This window comes from Ctenopharyngodon idella, chromosome 1 (genome assembly GCF_019924925.1).
Source record: "Ctenopharyngodon idella isolate HZGC_01 chromosome 1, HZGC01, whole genome shotgun sequence".
Taxonomy (NCBI): domain Eukaryota; kingdom Metazoa; phylum Chordata; class Actinopteri; order Cypriniformes; family Xenocyprididae; genus Ctenopharyngodon; species Ctenopharyngodon idella.
Window position 1 is genome coordinate 22,241,571 of NC_067220.1, and position 19,823 is coordinate 22,261,393.

The window sequence follows — 19,823 nt, forward strand, 5'->3', positions numbered from 1 at the left end:
ATCCTTTTCAGCTACGAAGACCCTGGGTCGTGTAATCTTCTTCTATTAGAAGGGGAATTGAGGGGAGAGTGTCATGTGTCATTTATGAGTAGGTAAGAAAAACACGTTCAAGGCTCTGCGGGAACACCTATGATGTTCTTTAAATAAATTCAGGAGCAGTAGACAGTGCCAGAGGGTTTCTGAGGTTAATATTCTGCAATTTGTCTGTGTGGTCCAGGTATTCCATATGTTGTGGTGACCAAATGATGTATGTATTTCTGAAGGATCATGTGACACTCAAGACTAGATTAACTGTTGCTGAAAATTCTGCTTTACCATAACCATTTTTAGAACTTATTTTAAATTGAAATTATATTTTTTCCCCGGTGTTTTTAATCAAATAACTGCAACCTTAGTGAGCATAAGAGACTTCTTTCAAAACATTAAAAATATACACAATATTTGGTGTTTTCAACCAGTGCTGTCGCTGAATATGCAGAGTTTTCTGTGTTTAATGAGTTGTCAGTGTTTAATGTTATATTAGACATTTAAAAAAGTTTATAGAAGTTATGAGGGTTTTTTTTTATGTCATAAACAAGTAAAAAAAAAATTACTTGTCACTGGCATTAGTACAGTTATGGCTCACTGAGTACAGCATCTTTGTATTTTATGTAGCCACCCACAGCCTAACCACAAGCTCTATTCTTCAGCACAATACAAGACTGACACACAACAACACAAGGCATCCTCAGGGCCAGGAGCGGGCTGCTCTGGGATGGCCTCCAGGCCGGGAGTGGGCTGTGGGTGGCAGACAAGTCCACGGTCAGAGGAAGCCAGCAGGGAGGTATGTGTGGCCCAGAGTGGCACAAAGGACAGTCATAAGATGAAGATAGCCCTCTTGGTCATTGCACGACTGACAGGAACAGCTTCCACAGCTAGGATAGGCAGACCAGGCAGCTTCGGGTCCTCCGGGACCACCAGACTTGGGAGTTCTGGGATCACCAGATTTTGTAAAGAGGGGGGATTTCTCCTCCTGCTTACAAGGGTGAGGCGATGTGGGGACGGACGCCACAGAGTAAGCAACAGTGCTCATGTCCGCCTCTGGGGGACCGCAGCATCTTCAGCCGCCTCTGTGAAAGCTGCAGAAAGGAGTGAGGCAGGGCCATTCTTCCTCTTCCATCTCCGTGAAGGGTCATCAGAGGACTGGGGTCTTGGTTACATGTTGGTGGGAGGTTGGGGTGGTGTACCAGAACCTTGTTGGTTCAGAAAATCGGGCTCTCCATGATGGTACACAAACTCCCAGAATGTCAAAGACCCCAGCCTCCCCATCTCCCAAGAGTTGAGAGGCCCATCAAGGCAGCTGTTGAAACCTCTTTGGGATTGCATGTCCTCATAGTCCAGATTATTCATTGTCGCTAGGAAATCACAGGCGAAGTCCCTGATGTCAGCCCCTGATGCAGAGACAAGTGCTGGATGATCCAGACCATCTTACTAGAACCAGGAAGTATGGTCATAGTAGCCCGGTTCTGTCAACACTGCATTGGCTCCCTATTAAACATCACATACATTTTAAAATCCTGCTAATTACTTACAAAGCACTAAAGGCTTTAGCTCCTCAGTACTTGAGTGAGCTCTTAAAGCATTATAGTTCTTCATGTCTATTGTGATCTCAAAATTCTGGCCAGTTTATAATACCTAGAATATCAAAATCAACTGCAGGTTGTAGATCCTTTTTCTATTTAGCACCCAAACTCTGGAACAATCTTACTTGTTCGGAGAGCAGACACACTCTGTCAGTTTAAATCTAAAACAAAAACAACCCCGTGGGGGAAAACATGACTGGCAACTTGACTGGACAGGACAAGGCAAGGCAAGGCAGGGCAGGGCAGGGCAGAGCAGGGTAGGGCAGGAATAGGCAAGGCAACTGGCACAGGACTGCAAACACAAGGAGAATAAATAGGAGAGCAAAAAAAAAAGCAGGTAACGAGGAAGGACAGGTGGGGCAGATAAACCAATAATCAGTTAACAAGAAGGGTGAGGTTAAGACAATGGACTAGCTGCACAAGATGGCGCCGGTGAGCTGCGGCGATGCTACTGTGCGCATGGTTACTTACGCTCATGCCCTTTTGGTCTTAGTGACGCTTGCATTTGGTGCAAGAAACTTAAACATGAAACTTGGCTAGATATAATAGATTTTTTTTTTTTAATTAAAGAGAAGATGGTGGTCTATCAGAGACGAATGAAAACATCCTTGTTATATTATTGTGTAACGTTACCTCTGTGTGGTAATTCAACGCGATACGCAATCTTTGACTTTCAGTCTTTTTTCTGTTGATTATGCGGTTCAGGCTCAGCAGTGATCCACAGGGATCTCTTTATCCATACAAAACACTCAAGTATGTAATATATATCTCCTGATTTTGTTCTGACAGCTGGGGAACTAAATGGCTCAAAAACTGCCTTCTCTTTCTGCGTGGAACAACACTCGACCTTCATGAAGATCTAATGTTTGCTATTGTCAACCAAAGCATCAATCCTCATCAGATATAAATAAACATGGGAATATGATATGGACTCAGTGTATGCTTAAGTAACTTTATTTGGTAACATTATTATCGCTAACTGTATTATTTAGTAGCCAATGTAATTTAAATGGATAATTTTCAGTGTTTGTATTTCCCCTGTGCGTTTCTATTAATTACTGCATTTATTTAGTTCAAGTGAGACGAGTAAAGAGCATCTGTTGCATACATCATTATCTGTCTTGATTAAGCAGCAAAAAACTTCACAAAAACTTTTTACCCGTTTTACTACTGGTAAAAAAAAACTTACCTATATTAAACTGTTTGTGCTACAGTTAAAAATGTAAATTAATCGCAATATTTTCACAGCCCTTGTTTTTATCTAAAAAGATAATTGATGCAAAGAAATCGTAAAATATGTAATGATCATATTGATGGAGCAATTGATGTAGGTAAGTGAAAAATATATGCGCAGAATTGAGAAAATAGTATTTATGGAAATAAATTTATAGGGCAAATGTGTGAATGTTCACAAGGCATTTTATGCAGACAACTCTAATCGTAGTTGTATATTTACAGGCATTATTGTCATTGTATGTGTATGCACCATGAGTTCGTTAATCTAACTAACCCATGCATGCATGCATTTAAATGTCATTGGCTCATGTGATTGAACTATATATCTTAGTTGTATTTTAAGTGATATAACAGATTCCATAAACAACTATAAGAGATCATTTTCGGCTTTCCCCGGCACACACCGGCATAAAGCAAAACCGGAAATGGATATGCGTACATTTGCTGATCGAAAATCCAAAATGGCAGCCACGTGCAACTAGTCCATAGACAGTAGAGCACATGGCATATAGAAACAAACATGACAAACAGTGAATACTCAGAACTGCACACTCACAATGACAAGAAAGTAGGAGTGAATTCAAAAAAAAAAAAAATTATGCCACATAATGAGGAAAAAGGCACCAAACACAAGACAGGAACATGACTATATATGACAGACACACACCAACACAAAGCGTACACACATCAACATGACAACACAAGATGGCGAGAGGGGTCAAGTTACAGGGACAAGGAGGGGAGGGAGGAAGGAGAGCCAAGCCAGTGCCAACGGGACAGCCCAAAAAGTCTTAAGGGAATCAGGAGTACTCACTGAGGGCCAGGGGGCAACCGGTGGAACAGACCAGGAAGGTTCCGGCAGATATGGAGTCCTGTTATCGTGACTCGATGCAGAGTTGTGTGCTTTTTATTTAATAATAAAATAAAACAAAAGCAAAAAAAAAACTACCCCTTGGGGGAAAACATGACTGGAAGCTTGACTGGGCAGGACAGGACAAGGCAGGGCAGGAACAGGAACAGGCAAGGCAACACATGACTGGAACATTTGACGTCATATATATATATATATATATATATATATACACACACACACACATATACATATATATATATATAGGTCCTCAAGATGTCCCCAATTTATATACATATCTTGTGAATGGACAAATAACATAAAGACACACACACCTGCTCTTGTTCTGTTGACCCTTTCTCAGCTGCAGTGCTATTTGTTTCATCAGCTGCAGAGAGGTTTATTCCCTTTGCCACCTCTGAAGAATGAGTCACGCTGCCTTACACAGGTTTTTGGACCTGATATATCGCCATGGAAGCCACCTAGCCAATCAGCAGCCTCCCTAAGGACACTGACCAAAACAAACTTCGAAATCAATTCCATTTCTTTATTACATTAGGCACAGATCTAGCAGTGATTCCAGTTTGGCATATGTCTCATAGCACCCATGTGGAATTTGAATTATTCATGCCAGCACCACTGGGAAAATAATAAACTTGTACTAAACATGACGTACGTTAATGAACTGATGGCACGATTAAATGAGTCATGCTTGTAACAGACGTGGAGATTGGCGAGTTAATTTATTTAGTGACATTTGGTGGTAAAATATTTGTATTCACGTGTCAGCGCCCTTTGTAATTAAATGCAATGCGTCATTTTAGCTGCAGCTACATTAACATTTAGTGAAAAGACACATAATCAATCTACTGCGATTCTGAGGGAAAGAGAAGTAAAATCAAAGCTGGTATAGTGTAAAATTGGGTCAAATCTGTAAACAGAGGTTTGGATTGCCAGGGTAACAAGAATCAGTTTTGCTCCAAACTTTAATGGTTTTAAAACACTGAATTCTTAATGGAGTGCTATTTTAGCATGAGACTGAATATTTGTCAGGTTTATGCATGGTCAGAGAGAGAGAGAGAGAGAGAGAGAGAGAGAGAGAGAAAGAGAGGAATAGAGGACAGAGATGATTATAGCTGGCACCATATGGATTTTAAAGTATGTGGGCACAGACAGAGTCAGAGCTTGAAATCACGCAACCAAGACAAATGAGGATGAAGCTAGTAAACTAACAAGAAAATGTCTCATCTCTCTTTTCCTTCTCTTTCTTCTATGCCTTCTCTGTGCTTCAAGTGAAGCTTGGGCTCTGTGTTGGCAGCTCAAGTAGCTGATAAGAAGCAAACTCTTTTTTTAATGCTGATGAGTAGCCAGTGTTTACATAATGATCACATAGATATGATCAAGGCCAATATCACATACACATACAATATGTGCACAGAAAACACACACACACACGGGTTTGTTTTGCTACCAAAGTGAGGACATTCCATAGACGTAATGGTTTTTATACTGTACAAACTGTACATTCTATCCCCCTACACTACCCCTACCCCTAAACCTACCCATCACAGAAAACATTCTGCATTTTTACATTTTTAATAAAACATTGTTGACTCATGACTCATGAAATGTCCTCATATTTCATGTTTACGTTGTAATACTAGTGTAATACCCATGTCATTATACAAATTTGTGTCCTCATAAATCACAAAAACGCGCACTCACAAAAACATATGCATAACTCGAAGTATCTTAAAAGTACTGGAATGGCATCACGTGTTGACACATCTGTGGCCATTAGGTGGCCATTAATGTAAATCAGAGGAATGATCACTGCACTGCCACAGTAGCTTCCCATGTGATTCCTCTTGTTTGTTAATCAGTGAGCTCTTATGGAGCTAATTCAGTCCCATAAACTGATGATGAATTCAAAGTCTGCAACCTCCAAAACATGCTGTCTTTTCTTAATCTCACAGTTTTTTTTTTTTTTTTCAACTGTTTACACATAAAATCCTTACTTATCACACAATTTCTGAAACCTGACATTCAAACACCAGAACCACACACCAAATCTGCAAAACCATACACTAATTCTCAGCTTTTGACTTCATAAAATTTCAATTTCATGAAACACTTTTTTCAAAACACAACACACAATTCTCTGTGTAACACACAAAAATTTAACAGAAGTATCTTGATTTCCTTTTTCAAACACAAACATTGTTTCTGTCCAACTACATATGGTTGATGTATTTCTTTTCTTTCGTACTGTAATACTGTATTCACAACCACCAATGCTTAAAGTAAAAACATAAATAGTTTGGTTTCAATCTTGCTTTTGTGTTTATCGTGAATTTTTCAACATCTCTCTGCCAATTACTTTCAATATTGTACAGAAATGTACATAGAAGCTCATGAAAGAAGAGATTTGGGTTTTGAATAACTGTGTGTATATGATATATCCAAAAATAGAATATTAGGTTACACTTTATTTTACAGTGCCAGAGTTACATTGTAATTACTCAAATAAGTACTGATTACTATTAATTAACTACATGTACTTACTATAGAGTTACAGTTAGGGTTAGGGTTTGGTTTAGGGTTAGTTACTTGTAATTATGCATAATTTATTGTTATCACTATAGTAAGTAGTGGTTAAACGGATTGTTGTTGATCCGTGATCCGTACAGACCAAGCCCCACGGTTCGGCACGCAGGTGATTCGCGGATCAATTGCAAGTTTGACAGCAATAGAGTGAAAGGCATTTGCACGTGTTTTGTCTTGCTAGTTTACACATTAAATTCCAGCGCTAGAAGAGGCAAAAGAGGATTTAATTCGGTATCGCACGCCATGCTGTTATCGGTGCGCACAGATGCACATACAAGGCTCGCGAGCACACAGAGAGAGAGGCGCGTTTCAGATAGCTCACAAACTCCAAACTGATTTCTCTTTCGCGTCCTCAATGCACTTGGGTGGACACATACATGCATTATGTCAGTCAAAATACATCTCTTGGCAAGTATTCTCGTAAACACATTCGGTTATGTCTTAATTGAATGAGGTGAGAATTCGGATGTGTAGCCTATCTATCGGATGTGTGCTTGCATGGGGTCTTCTAAAGTGACAGCAACCTATAAATACCTGCTGTTGTCTGTCATGTAAATCAAATAACAAAACACAGTTTTAACAAAGATTAATGTATATTAAATTTATACAGTGAACAGTGTCATTTTACATTTTATTATTACATTTCTGTACACGAAAATTAATACTACAGTTAGACCTTATACTTTATTTGTAACTTTATGTTGTATTTATCTATGCTTGTAATTGGTGTAGGCCTACAGTATTTGTTCTTTTTACAGTCTGTTCACTTGCCTTTAATAATGTATTAGTTAGGCTAGTAGTTTCTTCTGTGTTATCGGCGTAGTTAAAGTGGGCTAAGTAATAAATGCAAAGTTACCCCCCACCCCCCATTTTTTTTTTTTTTTTTGTGCTGATCCGAAAAATGATCCCATCCATGACTTAATAACCGTGATATGATCCGAACCTTGAGTTTTGTGATCCGTTGAACCACTAATAGTAAGTACATGTAATAATGTGTAACTACGGCCCTATAAACTAAAGTGTTACCGAATATTATGGCAAAGGTGTTTGCAACGTAAGACAAATGTTTGCTTTTGAGATGTGTTTGTGATATTTTGAGTGCAGTGCTTAATTTTGAAAGAGATGTGAGGCATTTTGCATTTTGTGTGCACAATTCTTGGATTTGAGTGTAAAGTTTTGAAAAAAAGAAACAAAGTTGTGTGTAAGCAGTTGAAAAAAATTTGAATTTGAAGATTTAATTTGAAGATTTCAATTTGAAGATGCCCTATACTAAATTCAGTTTGAATGGGAAAAGAATGCATAATATCACCATACAATATTTTTTTAGTTGATTCCTAAATACTGAGAGCAAATATTTAGCTGGAGTAAAAGAAAAAGTTGGGTAATTTGAGAAAAATGTTATTGTTCATACATGTCCACAAAGATTCTGTGGCCCACAGACCTTCACTGAAAACTCCACAGATTTCCACAGAAACTGGAACTCCCCTCATTCAAAATTCTAGTGCCTGTTTGTTTATTAAACAAAAGTAGTTTGGCTTATTTGATTATGTGTTCAGCTACAGATAAGTAGAAAAGGGGAATCCGCACACCAAACAAATGCAAAGTTCAAGGTCCTTTGAGCAAAATTTTTACTGAAGATTTACGTAAATGAAACAGAATATCAAGGTGCACTAACAAAAATGTGACAGTGCACAAACAGAAAAAAAAAAAAAAAAAAAATCTAATGTTTCAGTCCATCTTGGACTATCTTCAGTGTGGCTACACATAAGAACAATAGGGGAAAATGGATATCATTATTTGTTAAATATTTTTCATGGTATATAACATACGTTGTTATCCATTTCTATATCCATATGCAAATGAAAGCCTACATTCTTAGCTTAAAAAATTGTGGGGAAAAAAGAGCTGATATTTACATTTAAATATCAGTTTTGGCTCAGATGTTTTCAAAATTACATTGAATAAATAAAATTAGAAACAACAGCATTTTCTAAGAATATTGGAATAATTTGATGAGAAATGTTAACTAAAAAATCTCGAACTTGTAGATTTCTTTGAGATATGAGATTATAAAAACATATCTGAGATTATGTTTTTTTGTCTCAGGAGAAAAAAAATGCATAAATTTAGCACAAGTAGCATTGTCTTCCCATTTACAGTTTTTCTCAACGGCTTACACACATTTTCAAAACTTTGCCTCTTTTTTTAAAAAACTTTACACAAAAATCCAAGAACACAAAATGCAAAATGCCTCACATCTCTTGCAAAATGAAGCACTGCATTCAAAGTATCACAAACACATCTCAAAAGCAAACATTTGTTTTACGTTGCAAACTCCTTTGCCATAATATTCTATTTTTGGATATATCATATGCACACACAGTTATTCAAAACCTAAAGCTCTTCTTTCATGAGCATTTCTGTACAAGATTGAAAGTAATTGGCAGAGAGATGTTGAAAAATTCACGGTAAACACGAAAGCAAGATTTAAACCAAACATTTATTTTTTTACTGTAAGCATTTGTGGTTATGAATACAGTATTACACAGTACGAAAGAAAAGAAACACATCAACCATGTGTAGTTGGACAGAAACAATGTTTGTGTTTGAAAAAGGAAATCAAGATACTTCCTGTTAGATATTTGTGTGTTACCCAGAGAATTGTGTTTTGTGTTTTGCAAAAAGTGCTTTATGAAATTGAAAACTGAGAATTAGTGTATCGTTTTGCAGATTTGGTGTGTGGTTCTGGTGTTTGAGTGTCAGGTTTCAGAAATTGTGTGACAAGTAAGGATTTTTTTGTGAGTAGTTAAAAAAAACTGTAATTGCATGGCTGTCTAGAAGCAATGAGATATTAAAGAGATATCATTTTTATATATTCATTTTCCCTTTGCACAAACAACTAAATTTAAATTAAATAAAAGTATTTGAGACATTTTAACTTGACCTTAATCAGCCATGCAAGGCAACCATAATATTAGGGTGTTCTCGCAGTCCAAAAATACATTATTTCAAGAACATGTCAGTGATCATTGTGTTTTATCAAAATCCAGAGAGGAAAAAAATAATTGAATACTGAGTTTTCATTGATCTGTGTACATGCTATCGATCTGTTTTGCACTATGGACTCACCTCTCTCAGTGTCTGACTCTGCAGGACCCTAATGCAATCTTCAAGACCACGGCTACATCAAAAGTATTCATCTTTGTCACCAAATAAGAATAAAGGTACACAATAGTGTGAAATATTTCCTTTTATTTTAGAATAAAATAGAATAAAAAATAAATGAGTTGTTTAGTGGTTAAAGACATTTGTTAGTTCTTTTTTCCAAATAATTAGGCTCATTCAACTGGAATCATAGCATGATCTGGTGAACTTGATGCTCCTCATTAGCCTGACAAGTCCTGGCTGTCTGTTAGGGAAAGGGACCCATGAAAGAATGCGATGCCTTGAGACACTTATATAACATCTATTTGCAACTGTAATGAGTAACATGGCAATTTATGTTGGCGAGAAACTGGGCAGCAGACATCTGGGTGGCCCAAAGCGCAGCATGTGTCCAAATTGTTTGTTGTTGAGATGATACATGACAGGTCCAAGTGAAAGATGTTGAGAGCGTTTCTATTTGGAAACGTTTTAGTTGGATTCCGAAATAAATAAAACGTGATGTTGCATAAGAATCCAACGGTTAGGGTTAGACTATGTGACATTTAAATAATTGCTAGACGTCGCCGAAAGCATATAGTAAACTGAGGATTAAGCAAACACTCGGTGCAGAACGGCATTCCTCTAAAATCATCAGCCAGTTTATTGGATGATGCGCATGGTATACAGCATCTCCAGGAGAACATCACGCGTCTCCAGACGAGCATAATACATCTTTAAGGAGCTCTGCCTGCTGGTGCATCCATTGGCTAGCTGGATGTTCCACTAGTGCTTGTGATTGGCCATACTTAATGATCCTTGTCTTATCATTTGCCCCTTTAATTTACTATGAATATTGTATGCAGGCGGAATAGCTGCTGATAAGTTTGAAATAGCTTAGTCCTGGATAAGACGTGTGCGTGCAGGCAAATTATATTTCCTTGCTGGGCTGAGATTTTTCCATCACCTATTAGGATGCTTCTATCCTGGATTCGGATGGGTATGAATGGTCTCAGTCGGATATTCACAATGTAGATATTTTTGCTGCATGTTTGGTGAGGACTATTACGCAAAGAATGTTTTGCGCTAAACTGAAAGATCTGAAGATTGCGGGCGAATGTCCCTTCTCTATGGTCGTGGGAAATGAGGAACCCGCGGACTTTGAGGAAAGCAATGCGGTGAATGTTGTGCCAGTATCCAGAGAGGTGCAGGGCAATATCGCAAACATTCTGCCCAGACGCAAAATAAGCCGGAGCAAAGTTAATCTGCATTCACTGGGCGAGAGCATCCGAAAGCTGGTGTGCCCAGAGGTAAATTCATATTTAATTCACCTGATGATATTTTGCAGCAGATTCTTATACATTGCATTGGAAAATCTCTTTGATTTCTGCGTTGTGCTTGCAAGCGCGCAAATGAAATATTGTAATTAAGGGAAATGTGCAAGGCAGACAAACGATTGCTAATTAAAATATCAAATACAGACACGATATGCTATGCTATATAAAATGTTCTTTTTTCTTTTAGTTCGAGAAATTACGAAATGCATTGTTCAGAGTTATGAAACAGCAGATAGACATGACCTGGTAAGATGTTTTTTTTTCTTCTTCATTATAATATGTTGCCTTACATCTGTTAATGTTGACCATGAATTGTTATATTTTCCTTTTATCATACTATTTTTAATTTTGAATATTTGTCGACCATTTACTGCTGTAGAGATCGTTTGAATATTGTTTTCATTCTTATGACAATATGTAATAATTGTATTTTATTTGTGTTTTTCCACATTGTTTTATATTTATATCACATACAATATTTCAAATTATATGGTCAATGTGAATTGTGAATTATGCAAATTATTACATTATATTATACTGCATTATATTATATTTTCCTAGATTATCCTAAAGTTCAAAAGTGTTCTAATGTTGTTCTTCTTGTTCTATTCTACATATTAATTTATTGACTATATGTTTTAATATGTGTCGAAAGCCCTGTAGCATGCAGTTCTGATGTATCTCAGACACTGGACAATGCTGAACAATTATCCGATGTCATGAGAAACTACTCCCTTAAAACAGGTAAGAAGAGGCATTAAAAATGTTTTATATATATTCATTAAAGTATTCATTCTATTTTTAATTAATTGTATTTTCACATTGTATCCAAGGTATCCCCATGGATGCGCTTAAGATTTCTCTGGGTCTGGAGGTGTTTCGGGACTGTTATGAGGAGGATGGTCATATTCTTAGAGTGGTGGGGGGAGCTCTCCATGATTTTCTCAACAGCTTCAATGTTCTCTTAAAGCAAAGTACACCACCCACCCCTGAGGTACAGCGTTACATCCGCCAAGCCTCCATCCTCTGCTTGGACAAAGATCCAGGACTCCTGACCGTCTATTACTTCAATCCCCTCCCCACCACCGAGCTCTTCTTCCCGGGTATCATCCAGGCGGCGGCGTGTTTGCTCTACTGCACACGGGTAGAAGTCAGAATGGATGTTGGGGGTAAAGACAGTGGTGCTCTACAAGCCAATCATCAGCCCCATCTGCTATATTCGGTGGTAGTGAGAGATGGCAGGAGCCTCACACCAAGCCCCATGAGGACACACTCGTCTGGAGACATTCCCCTCTCGCTGCTCTACTCTACGTTTCCATTCCATATTCTCCTGGATCAGGAAATGGGCCTGATGCAGATTGGAGATGGTTTGAGGAGGAGGCTCGGGCGATGCAGAGATGGTCAAAGGAGACCTGTTTTCAATGAGCACTTTGTCATTGTGTCACCCGAAATACGAGCCAGCTTCCAGGATATTTTGACCATGCTTAACACCCAGTTCGTGCTACGGGTGAAACATCATGGAGCGAGCTCTGCTGACAGCCCTGGAAAGGTATTTTTTGTTTTCCAATTTCTCCCTCTGCCATAATGGTGGCCTTGCATTCTATATATCAAAATGCTGATGCTAACAATGGGCCACCAGTTACATGTGAAATTGCTTACCTGGGAATTTCTAAAACATCAAGCTTATTGCTTATCTAAGCTGCACAGAGTGTGGAAAAAAACATCTATGTTTGCTAGTTTGCATTCACAATGTGAACTTCTGAAGGTCTATATGTCATTTTATCACACCAACATCAAAGAGCAAGAGGAATCAAAGATTGCCTTGGGTTTCATGTTGATTAGACAATTAAAAAGCACAACATGGTTCAACTAATCAGCGCAAAGTAATTAGTAGGATTTTTACTAATAGGTTTATCTTTGTGCTGATCTGAAATGAGTTTTTATGAGGTGGTTGAGGGGAAATTTTTATAGGTAAATCTCAGTTTCTTGGGTTGCAGATGATCAGTATAATAAGGGCAATGCAATAAAGTCCTGTACCACGATGAAATGAACATGGCGCCAAATGTCAAGACGTGGAAGGCCCCTCAAAGCCACAATTAATGAGATCTACCTGATCACATGAAAGTAATTGCCCAGCAACCTCTTATCTAGATTAATTTAAGAAACAAACAGTACACAAAATATAGATTGATGGTACAGAGACATTATAAGGAATTTTTGCATCCATATGATTCATATTATGTGCTTTCCTTTATTAGTTACATTTATCTATATCAAGTAGAATTCATTTCAGCTTTACCCCTCGATAATCTTGTGGAAAAAGAGAGGAAGAGATATATATATCACCCACTGAATGGCACATTAATTTTATTTACACAGACTAAACATCAGTTATTAATGTGCTTTGGGTCTTTTCAAAAACTCAAAATTCATATACAGTAGTGGCCAAAAGTGATGTCCGGCCTTGGAAAATTTACATCTTCACCCTTTATTTAAATATTATTAAACATTTTGTAAGCTTCATGAGTCAGTTGTTTTATTTGTGATAACACAATGAAACATGTCAAATTGTGCGGACATAATTTTTGGCCAGGCTGTCATGCAAAGAAATTATGAACACATGCAAAAATAAGAGATAACCAACAAAATATTATAACTCATTATGTTATACTCAGTGTATGCTTTTTTCCTGAGAGCTTTTTGTATTTCTATGCATTTTTTTTGGCATAGTAAAATAAAACCTGTAGCTGTAGTTTGCCCTTTTTGCCAAATAATTTTGTCAGATAAATATCTTAGTTTAGTGTTTTGTTTTTCTTCATATCTAAAATATAAAAAAAAAAAAAAAAAAAAAAAAAAAAAAAATATTTTCCTCATATTTTGATATGGGTCATAAAAAACAAATATCTCCTCTGGACATCATTTTTGGACACTGCTGTAGGTCAGATCTTTTGGGTGTACAATATAAAAATTAAATATACCCAGTGTACACTATAGGATTTTGTTGAAATAAGATACATGGAAATCAGTCTGCAAAGAAATAATTTCCCTAAACAAAACTAACATAAACCTAACCCTCTGTAGGGTTTAAGCAGATTGTATGAAATGACGTTATACAGAATTCATACAAATTCACAAATAGTTCAATTAAATTATATATTATAAAATATATTAACATAATACATATATTATTAATATACATACATTGGTCACATTTATAGCAAACTAGTCCAAAACTCTGAATTAATTCCCATCCTCCCAACCCTCTCATTGTAGCATATGGACCTGAAGGGGCAGATGATCTTCATGTCAGAAATGAGCGCTCTCCTCTTCCTCGGCTCCCCGTGTGTGGATAAGCTGGAGGAGTTGACAGGCCGGGGCCTCTACCTCTCTGACATTCCCATCCACAATGCACTACGAGATGTTGTTCTGGTTGGGGAGCAGACCAAGGCCCAAGATGGACTAAAAAAACGCCTGGGCAAAGCCAAAGCTGCCCTGGAACAGGCACACCAGGCTCTGGAAGAAGAAAAGAGGCGAACGGTAGAGCTGCTCTTCACAATATTCCCAGGGAACGTCGCCCAGCGCTTGTGGCAGGGACTTCCAGTGCAGGCGAAAAAGTTTGATAATGTCACCGTGCTGTTCTCAGATATTGTGGGCTTCACTGCAACCTGTTCACGATGTACGCCCATGCAGGTGGTAAACATGCTCAGTGAGCTCTACACTAGGTTTGATCACCACTGCGGTGAGCTGGATGTGTATAAGGTAAGTGATATTATACCTGTCAGGTCCAAACAAATAAAAATATGTAGAACATTTCACTGCCACTTACTATTGATTAGTGTTGAATTCTTCGTGGATTAATAGTCTTCTGGTTCAGCTGTTTTTGGCATAGTGTATTGAAACCTTTTTTGGTCTTTTAGCTTCAAACTAACAAAAAAGGGGTCTTTTTTTTCTTTTTCTTTTTTGCATATTGCAAGATATGTTCCACTGACTTTATCTAGGGGCCCTTGGGATTTTGAGACAATCATTCACTCGAAATCTTTTAACCAAACAATAATTAATTTAATAATTTCTGACATGCAGGCTCATAAACTGCTGGGAGGTTGGCTAATGTGATCTGTAGCAGAATTGTAGCAGAAACGTGCAGCAGAGATGAATTTCTTGTAAAAGACAGTGGAGGTAAAGTTTAGCTTAGTGTCTGGCTTTGCTTACATTCTTACAGACAGCTATATCCTAAAATAGATTCCACTCTTGTCTTCTCCCAACATATCTCAGCTGGTTCATGATGTGTGTCTCAAACATCTCCATACTGAATGTGCAATAACAGGGAATTACTGTCTCTCAAGATGTCAAAATTGTACCGTTTTGTTAACGTAAAGTTAGTTTGTTATAACTGGTTTCAAAATAGCTTACCTTCAACACTGGATCTTCTGCGTTCTCGTTTTTGTAGTCAGAATTACATCAAATAGTCAGTTAACCTAATCTGCATGGATGGGAATGCACTGGTGAGCTTTTAAATTTTTTTAATTATATCATAAAATACAATAATATAATATAATATAATAATTATGTATTAATCATAATTAAATTGTTATCTAAACGCATAACGGTTCTGTTAATTGGTTTTAGCTAACACATGGATGTCACAAGAGAGGCAATTCGGAATATTACGGCAGCCATGAACCTTGAATATACCCAGAGGTGTGTTATGAAATATTTAGCACTCTGCTCTCATAACCTTTCATATGTCCTCATTTGTGCATTCAAGGTGGAAACCATCGGCGATGCGTACTGTGTAGCTGGAGGATTACACAAAGAGAGTCCGACCCATGCTGTCCAGATTGCTCTCATGGCTCTGAAGATGATGGAATTGTCGGATGAGGTCACGACTCCCATGGGGGAGATAATCAAGGTTAGTGTTTCATCAGGTTTTTCCAAATTATGAGTGCAGTTATAGCATGAATATGAAATGAGTCAAATGTACCATATGCTTATTTTTGTCTTTTATTCATTTATTTAAATTTCTCTTGTCATACAAACCTTTACTACACCGTTATGAAACAAAAAATGCAACTGTTTCAACATTGTTAAGTTAGAAATTCTCAATTTAATATGTGACTCACAGAATGCTTGTACGTTTTTGTGCAAATACACTCCCACTACAAGGGAAAATAATTTTTTAAAGGTCACATCTAATGTATCCTATTTTAGGCTTAAAAATAGGTATTGTTCAAATTATTTATATAATGTGCAATTGTCACCCAGAATAACTTATCAGAATTGGAATTAGAATATGAATACTGCTGCTTGAGATGCAAAAATATGATAATTTTATCTTAACAAATGATCTTGGAGAAAAGTAATATATGTTTGGTTTAAAGATTGGGTTGGATCTTCTGTATTATCATCGTTTTAACATGAAATGAATTGGCAAACAGTAGACATCAGGAGATTAAAATTGGCTCAGAAATAGTAATATTACACATTGTTTGAAATAAAGAATTTAAAAAAAGGAAAATTTGAGAAGAAAGATGTGAAGCAAAACCTTTTTTTTTTTTTTTAACAGTGTTTGCTTTGTTTTATTCTCAGATGCGTATCGGGATCCACTCTGGCTCGGTTTTGGCAGGTGTGGTCGGGGTTAAAATGCCCCGCTATTGCCTTTTTGGCAATAACGTCACATTAGCCAACAAGTTTGAGTCCTGCAGCCTGCCAAGAAAGATTAACGTCAGTCCCACCACATACAGGTATAAACAGAAACAACAGCTCTGCTTATTTATTCTGTATACATAACTTATTGGCAAGTCTGTTTGACTAATTTTTTTTTTATTATTTGAATCAGCATGTTTCTAATTCTATTGTAGTTTTGGCATATACATACATTTTTAACCTTTAAGTGGGAGTTAAATAATTTTTACACATAAATGTGCTCAACAACTTGTACAATGAAGTGTCAGCAACAATATTATTTTTACATAAACGAAGAACAGGAACATTCCACAAGATGGATCTGTGTTTTTTTAATGTTTAAGAAAGAATAACACAAAAGATCGTCCTTATTAAATCATTTCTGGCTGAGCCAAAACATGTATAAGTATTTTCGTCATATTCCACTCTGTTACAGCTCATTTAACACTTTTTACTGTGTTTACAAGTGGGCTTTAGGACAATTTGTTACTTCTCTCTTATTTCAGATTGTTAAAAGATTGTCCAGAGTTCACTCTCATCCCCCGGAGAAGAGAGGATCTTCCGCCCAACTTCCCCAGTGACATCCCTGGAGTTTGTTACTTCCTCCAGGCTCGTGATCAAAAGACAAGTGCTGCTTCCAGAGGCTGTGCTACAGAGGAAACTCAGCCCAGTGGATGAAAACACAAAATCTCTCAGACAACGAATGCTGGAAACAGTGGGTTAATACTGCCTGTCAGTCTCTGTATCTTTTTAGTTGAGCCAGAGGTAGTTTATCATCCAACTGTTGAATGTTGCCAAAAAGCTATCAAATAACACTCATTAGAAGGGTTTCACTGAGCACTGTTTTTCTTCACAGTGGCATTAAGTATGAGTCCTGTGATTTTGATCGCCTGAACATTTTTTGTTTTAATAAAGTAATTTGTTTATTTTGACTTCCTAACTGTATACCAAAAATCTAAAAAGCAGAGAATGTCATCCACATTTATATATCTAACGATTGACTGTTTCTTTAAGCGCTATAGAGTCAAGAGAGTGAATCATTTATTGTCTACAAGGATCAGTTCAATAATCTGAACAGAGCACATGTCATTGTAGTACACAGTAAAGAGGAAAAAAAGCACACAGTGAAGCATCACCTCAGCAGAGCCCAACCACTATCATCCTTAAAGGCACAATATGTAAATTTTCACCGCTAGAGGTTGTTTATTCAAAACAAAGGCGTAGCTTGATGACGCCTTGATTTCGCAGAATAATGGCAGGTGTTGTCTTCACGTCTACAGTCCGTGAAAAAGAATCGGGACAGGACTCGGGCAGAAATCATGTTCATAGAATATATTATTAACATTACTATAGTATGAAGCAGAGTAGGGCCGAGTGCTGTGCGAGCAGAAACAAGGCTGCTAGAGCGATTGCTATTGAGAGATGAGCGTGACCAAAGACTATAGAATAACACAAGACATATCACTCGTATTGTTTTGAATGGGAGAAAGTGTAACGCTCAATATGGCGGTATTAAGTCCCGCCTTCAAAATAAGAGCCAATTGCCGACCTGTAAAGTCATCGCGTCACTCCAGCGGCCGTTAGAAGCACCGGTTTCTATAGAAACAGTCAGACGCGCACCTCCGAAATGAGGCACAAGAGACGCGCATTTAGGTCTGCGCATGCGCATTAGCTTGATCCAGCCTAAATACTGTTTTTTTGTCATGATTTGAGCATTTGGAAAAAAAATTTATGAGACAGTTGCTGTCAGATTTCATTGGTGATTTCAAATATGAAATTTAATCGAAAGCTTGGCAAACAGCTTTGGAGAATTTGATGTTTCCCCATTCAAAGAGATAGGAGCTGCATGATGCCCAGGATGCCCGAGAGGCGTTTCAAAGATGGCCGCCGAGTGAAATGACTTGTCTTAAAGGGACTTTGGCGTGACACACGTCTTGAGAGTAACACAAGACATAAAAAAAAAGCAGCACTGTTTTATCATAGATACATTTGTGTACTGAAAGTTGTTATAGTGCTACTCTGTGTTTGCTCTGCGGCTATGAGACACTTAATGCACAATGCAGTAAGCTAGATCGATATTAGGCATGGTAAAACATGGTACTCGCTGTAAAACAAGAAAACGAGATTTAAATAAGACTTACTGTGTTGAGCTATATAACATGATTAGTTTTCTGTCGATGAATGTATCCATCCAAACAGTTGCTCACCTGTCTAATAAAACACATAATATATTAAAGCGTCTTTGGTGTTTCCATGGTTTCTACAAAATAAACTGGAAGCTGAGGGTAACGCTGGTATGATATCAATGATAGGCGATGCACGGACACGGCCCATGTCCTGATTAAAATTGCTTATTTCTCTGGATTTAAACATTCTTGGAAACATTTGGGATAACAAAAGTACACAAGTCAAAAATAATAATAATTATATATATATATATATATATATATATATATATATATACATACATACATACATTACATTGTTCTAGTGTTTTTTGGATATTTTAATCCAAAAATCTTACATATTGTGCCTTTAAACTAAACATAGTGACATTTTTTGTATTGTAATAGATCTGTAATAAACATGCTTTACTCAAGGTTTGGTTTGTTGTTGTTTCAATGCGACCTGCACTTTCCATGAAACGAGTGAAAGATAGACCACATAAAAGCCTCGTTTTGCTCTTCTACATTCATCACTATACATATTATAACCAATAAAATTGTTTAAATATAACAACATTTATAAGAAATATAATTGCAACATTTTATAAACAGGAATCCACCAAGGTTAGCTTCATTAAATGTTTCAGAACAGGTCTATAAAACCCAAAAATGACACATTCAGGTTCAAATGATTTGCATTTGCTAGCATTTTAAATTTTAATACGAGATTGATAAATTGGAGAAATAGTATATCTTGCTATTTTATATGATGACTATCAGCCAGACTGTGAAAATTCCAACGTCTTTATGAAATACTAAAAAACAAAACAACACACACAGAAAAAAAAGAAAAAAACCTTTTCCTTAATTCGATAACATTTTTCATTATTTAGATTAATTGCAATCTTACGATCTTAACTTGTATTAACTCCAATGATAATATCTCCTGAGAGAATTGCACTTGCACTTGGTCGATGAATATTAATAAGGTCATGCTGGCGTTGCTTGGTAACCTTCCCAGAGCGTACAAGACGTAACCTAATTAATATTTATATGCCAGGACATCAACCATAGTAGGAATCGTTAATTCGCCAGTTGATTAGCGCCCACCTACTAACGTCTACCTCGCAGCCAATCAGGTAGGTCTTCTGGACAAACGTCATGTTGCGTAATCAATATTCAT

At 37.1% G+C, this 19,823-nt stretch overlaps 1 protein-coding gene across 1 annotated transcript; it reads left to right on the forward strand.

Annotated features, from left to right (window-relative positions):
• Nucleotides 1-10,298: 10,298 nt before the first annotated feature.
• On the forward strand, nucleotides 10,299-19,074 carry gucy1a1 (guanylate cyclase 1 soluble subunit alpha 1). Its single transcript, XM_051893630.1, has 8 exons — nucleotides 10,299-10,766; nucleotides 10,981-11,039; nucleotides 11,449-11,537; nucleotides 11,627-12,342; nucleotides 14,067-14,552; nucleotides 15,559-15,702; nucleotides 16,380-16,534; nucleotides 16,982-19,074. The coding sequence occupies exons 1-8, from the start codon at nucleotides 10,533-10,535 to the stop codon at nucleotides 17,151-17,153; spliced, it is 2,055 nt and encodes a 684-aa protein (XP_051749590.1). The 5' UTR covers nucleotides 10,299-10,532; the 3' UTR covers nucleotides 17,154-19,074.
• Nucleotides 19,075-19,823: the final 749 nt, after the last annotated feature.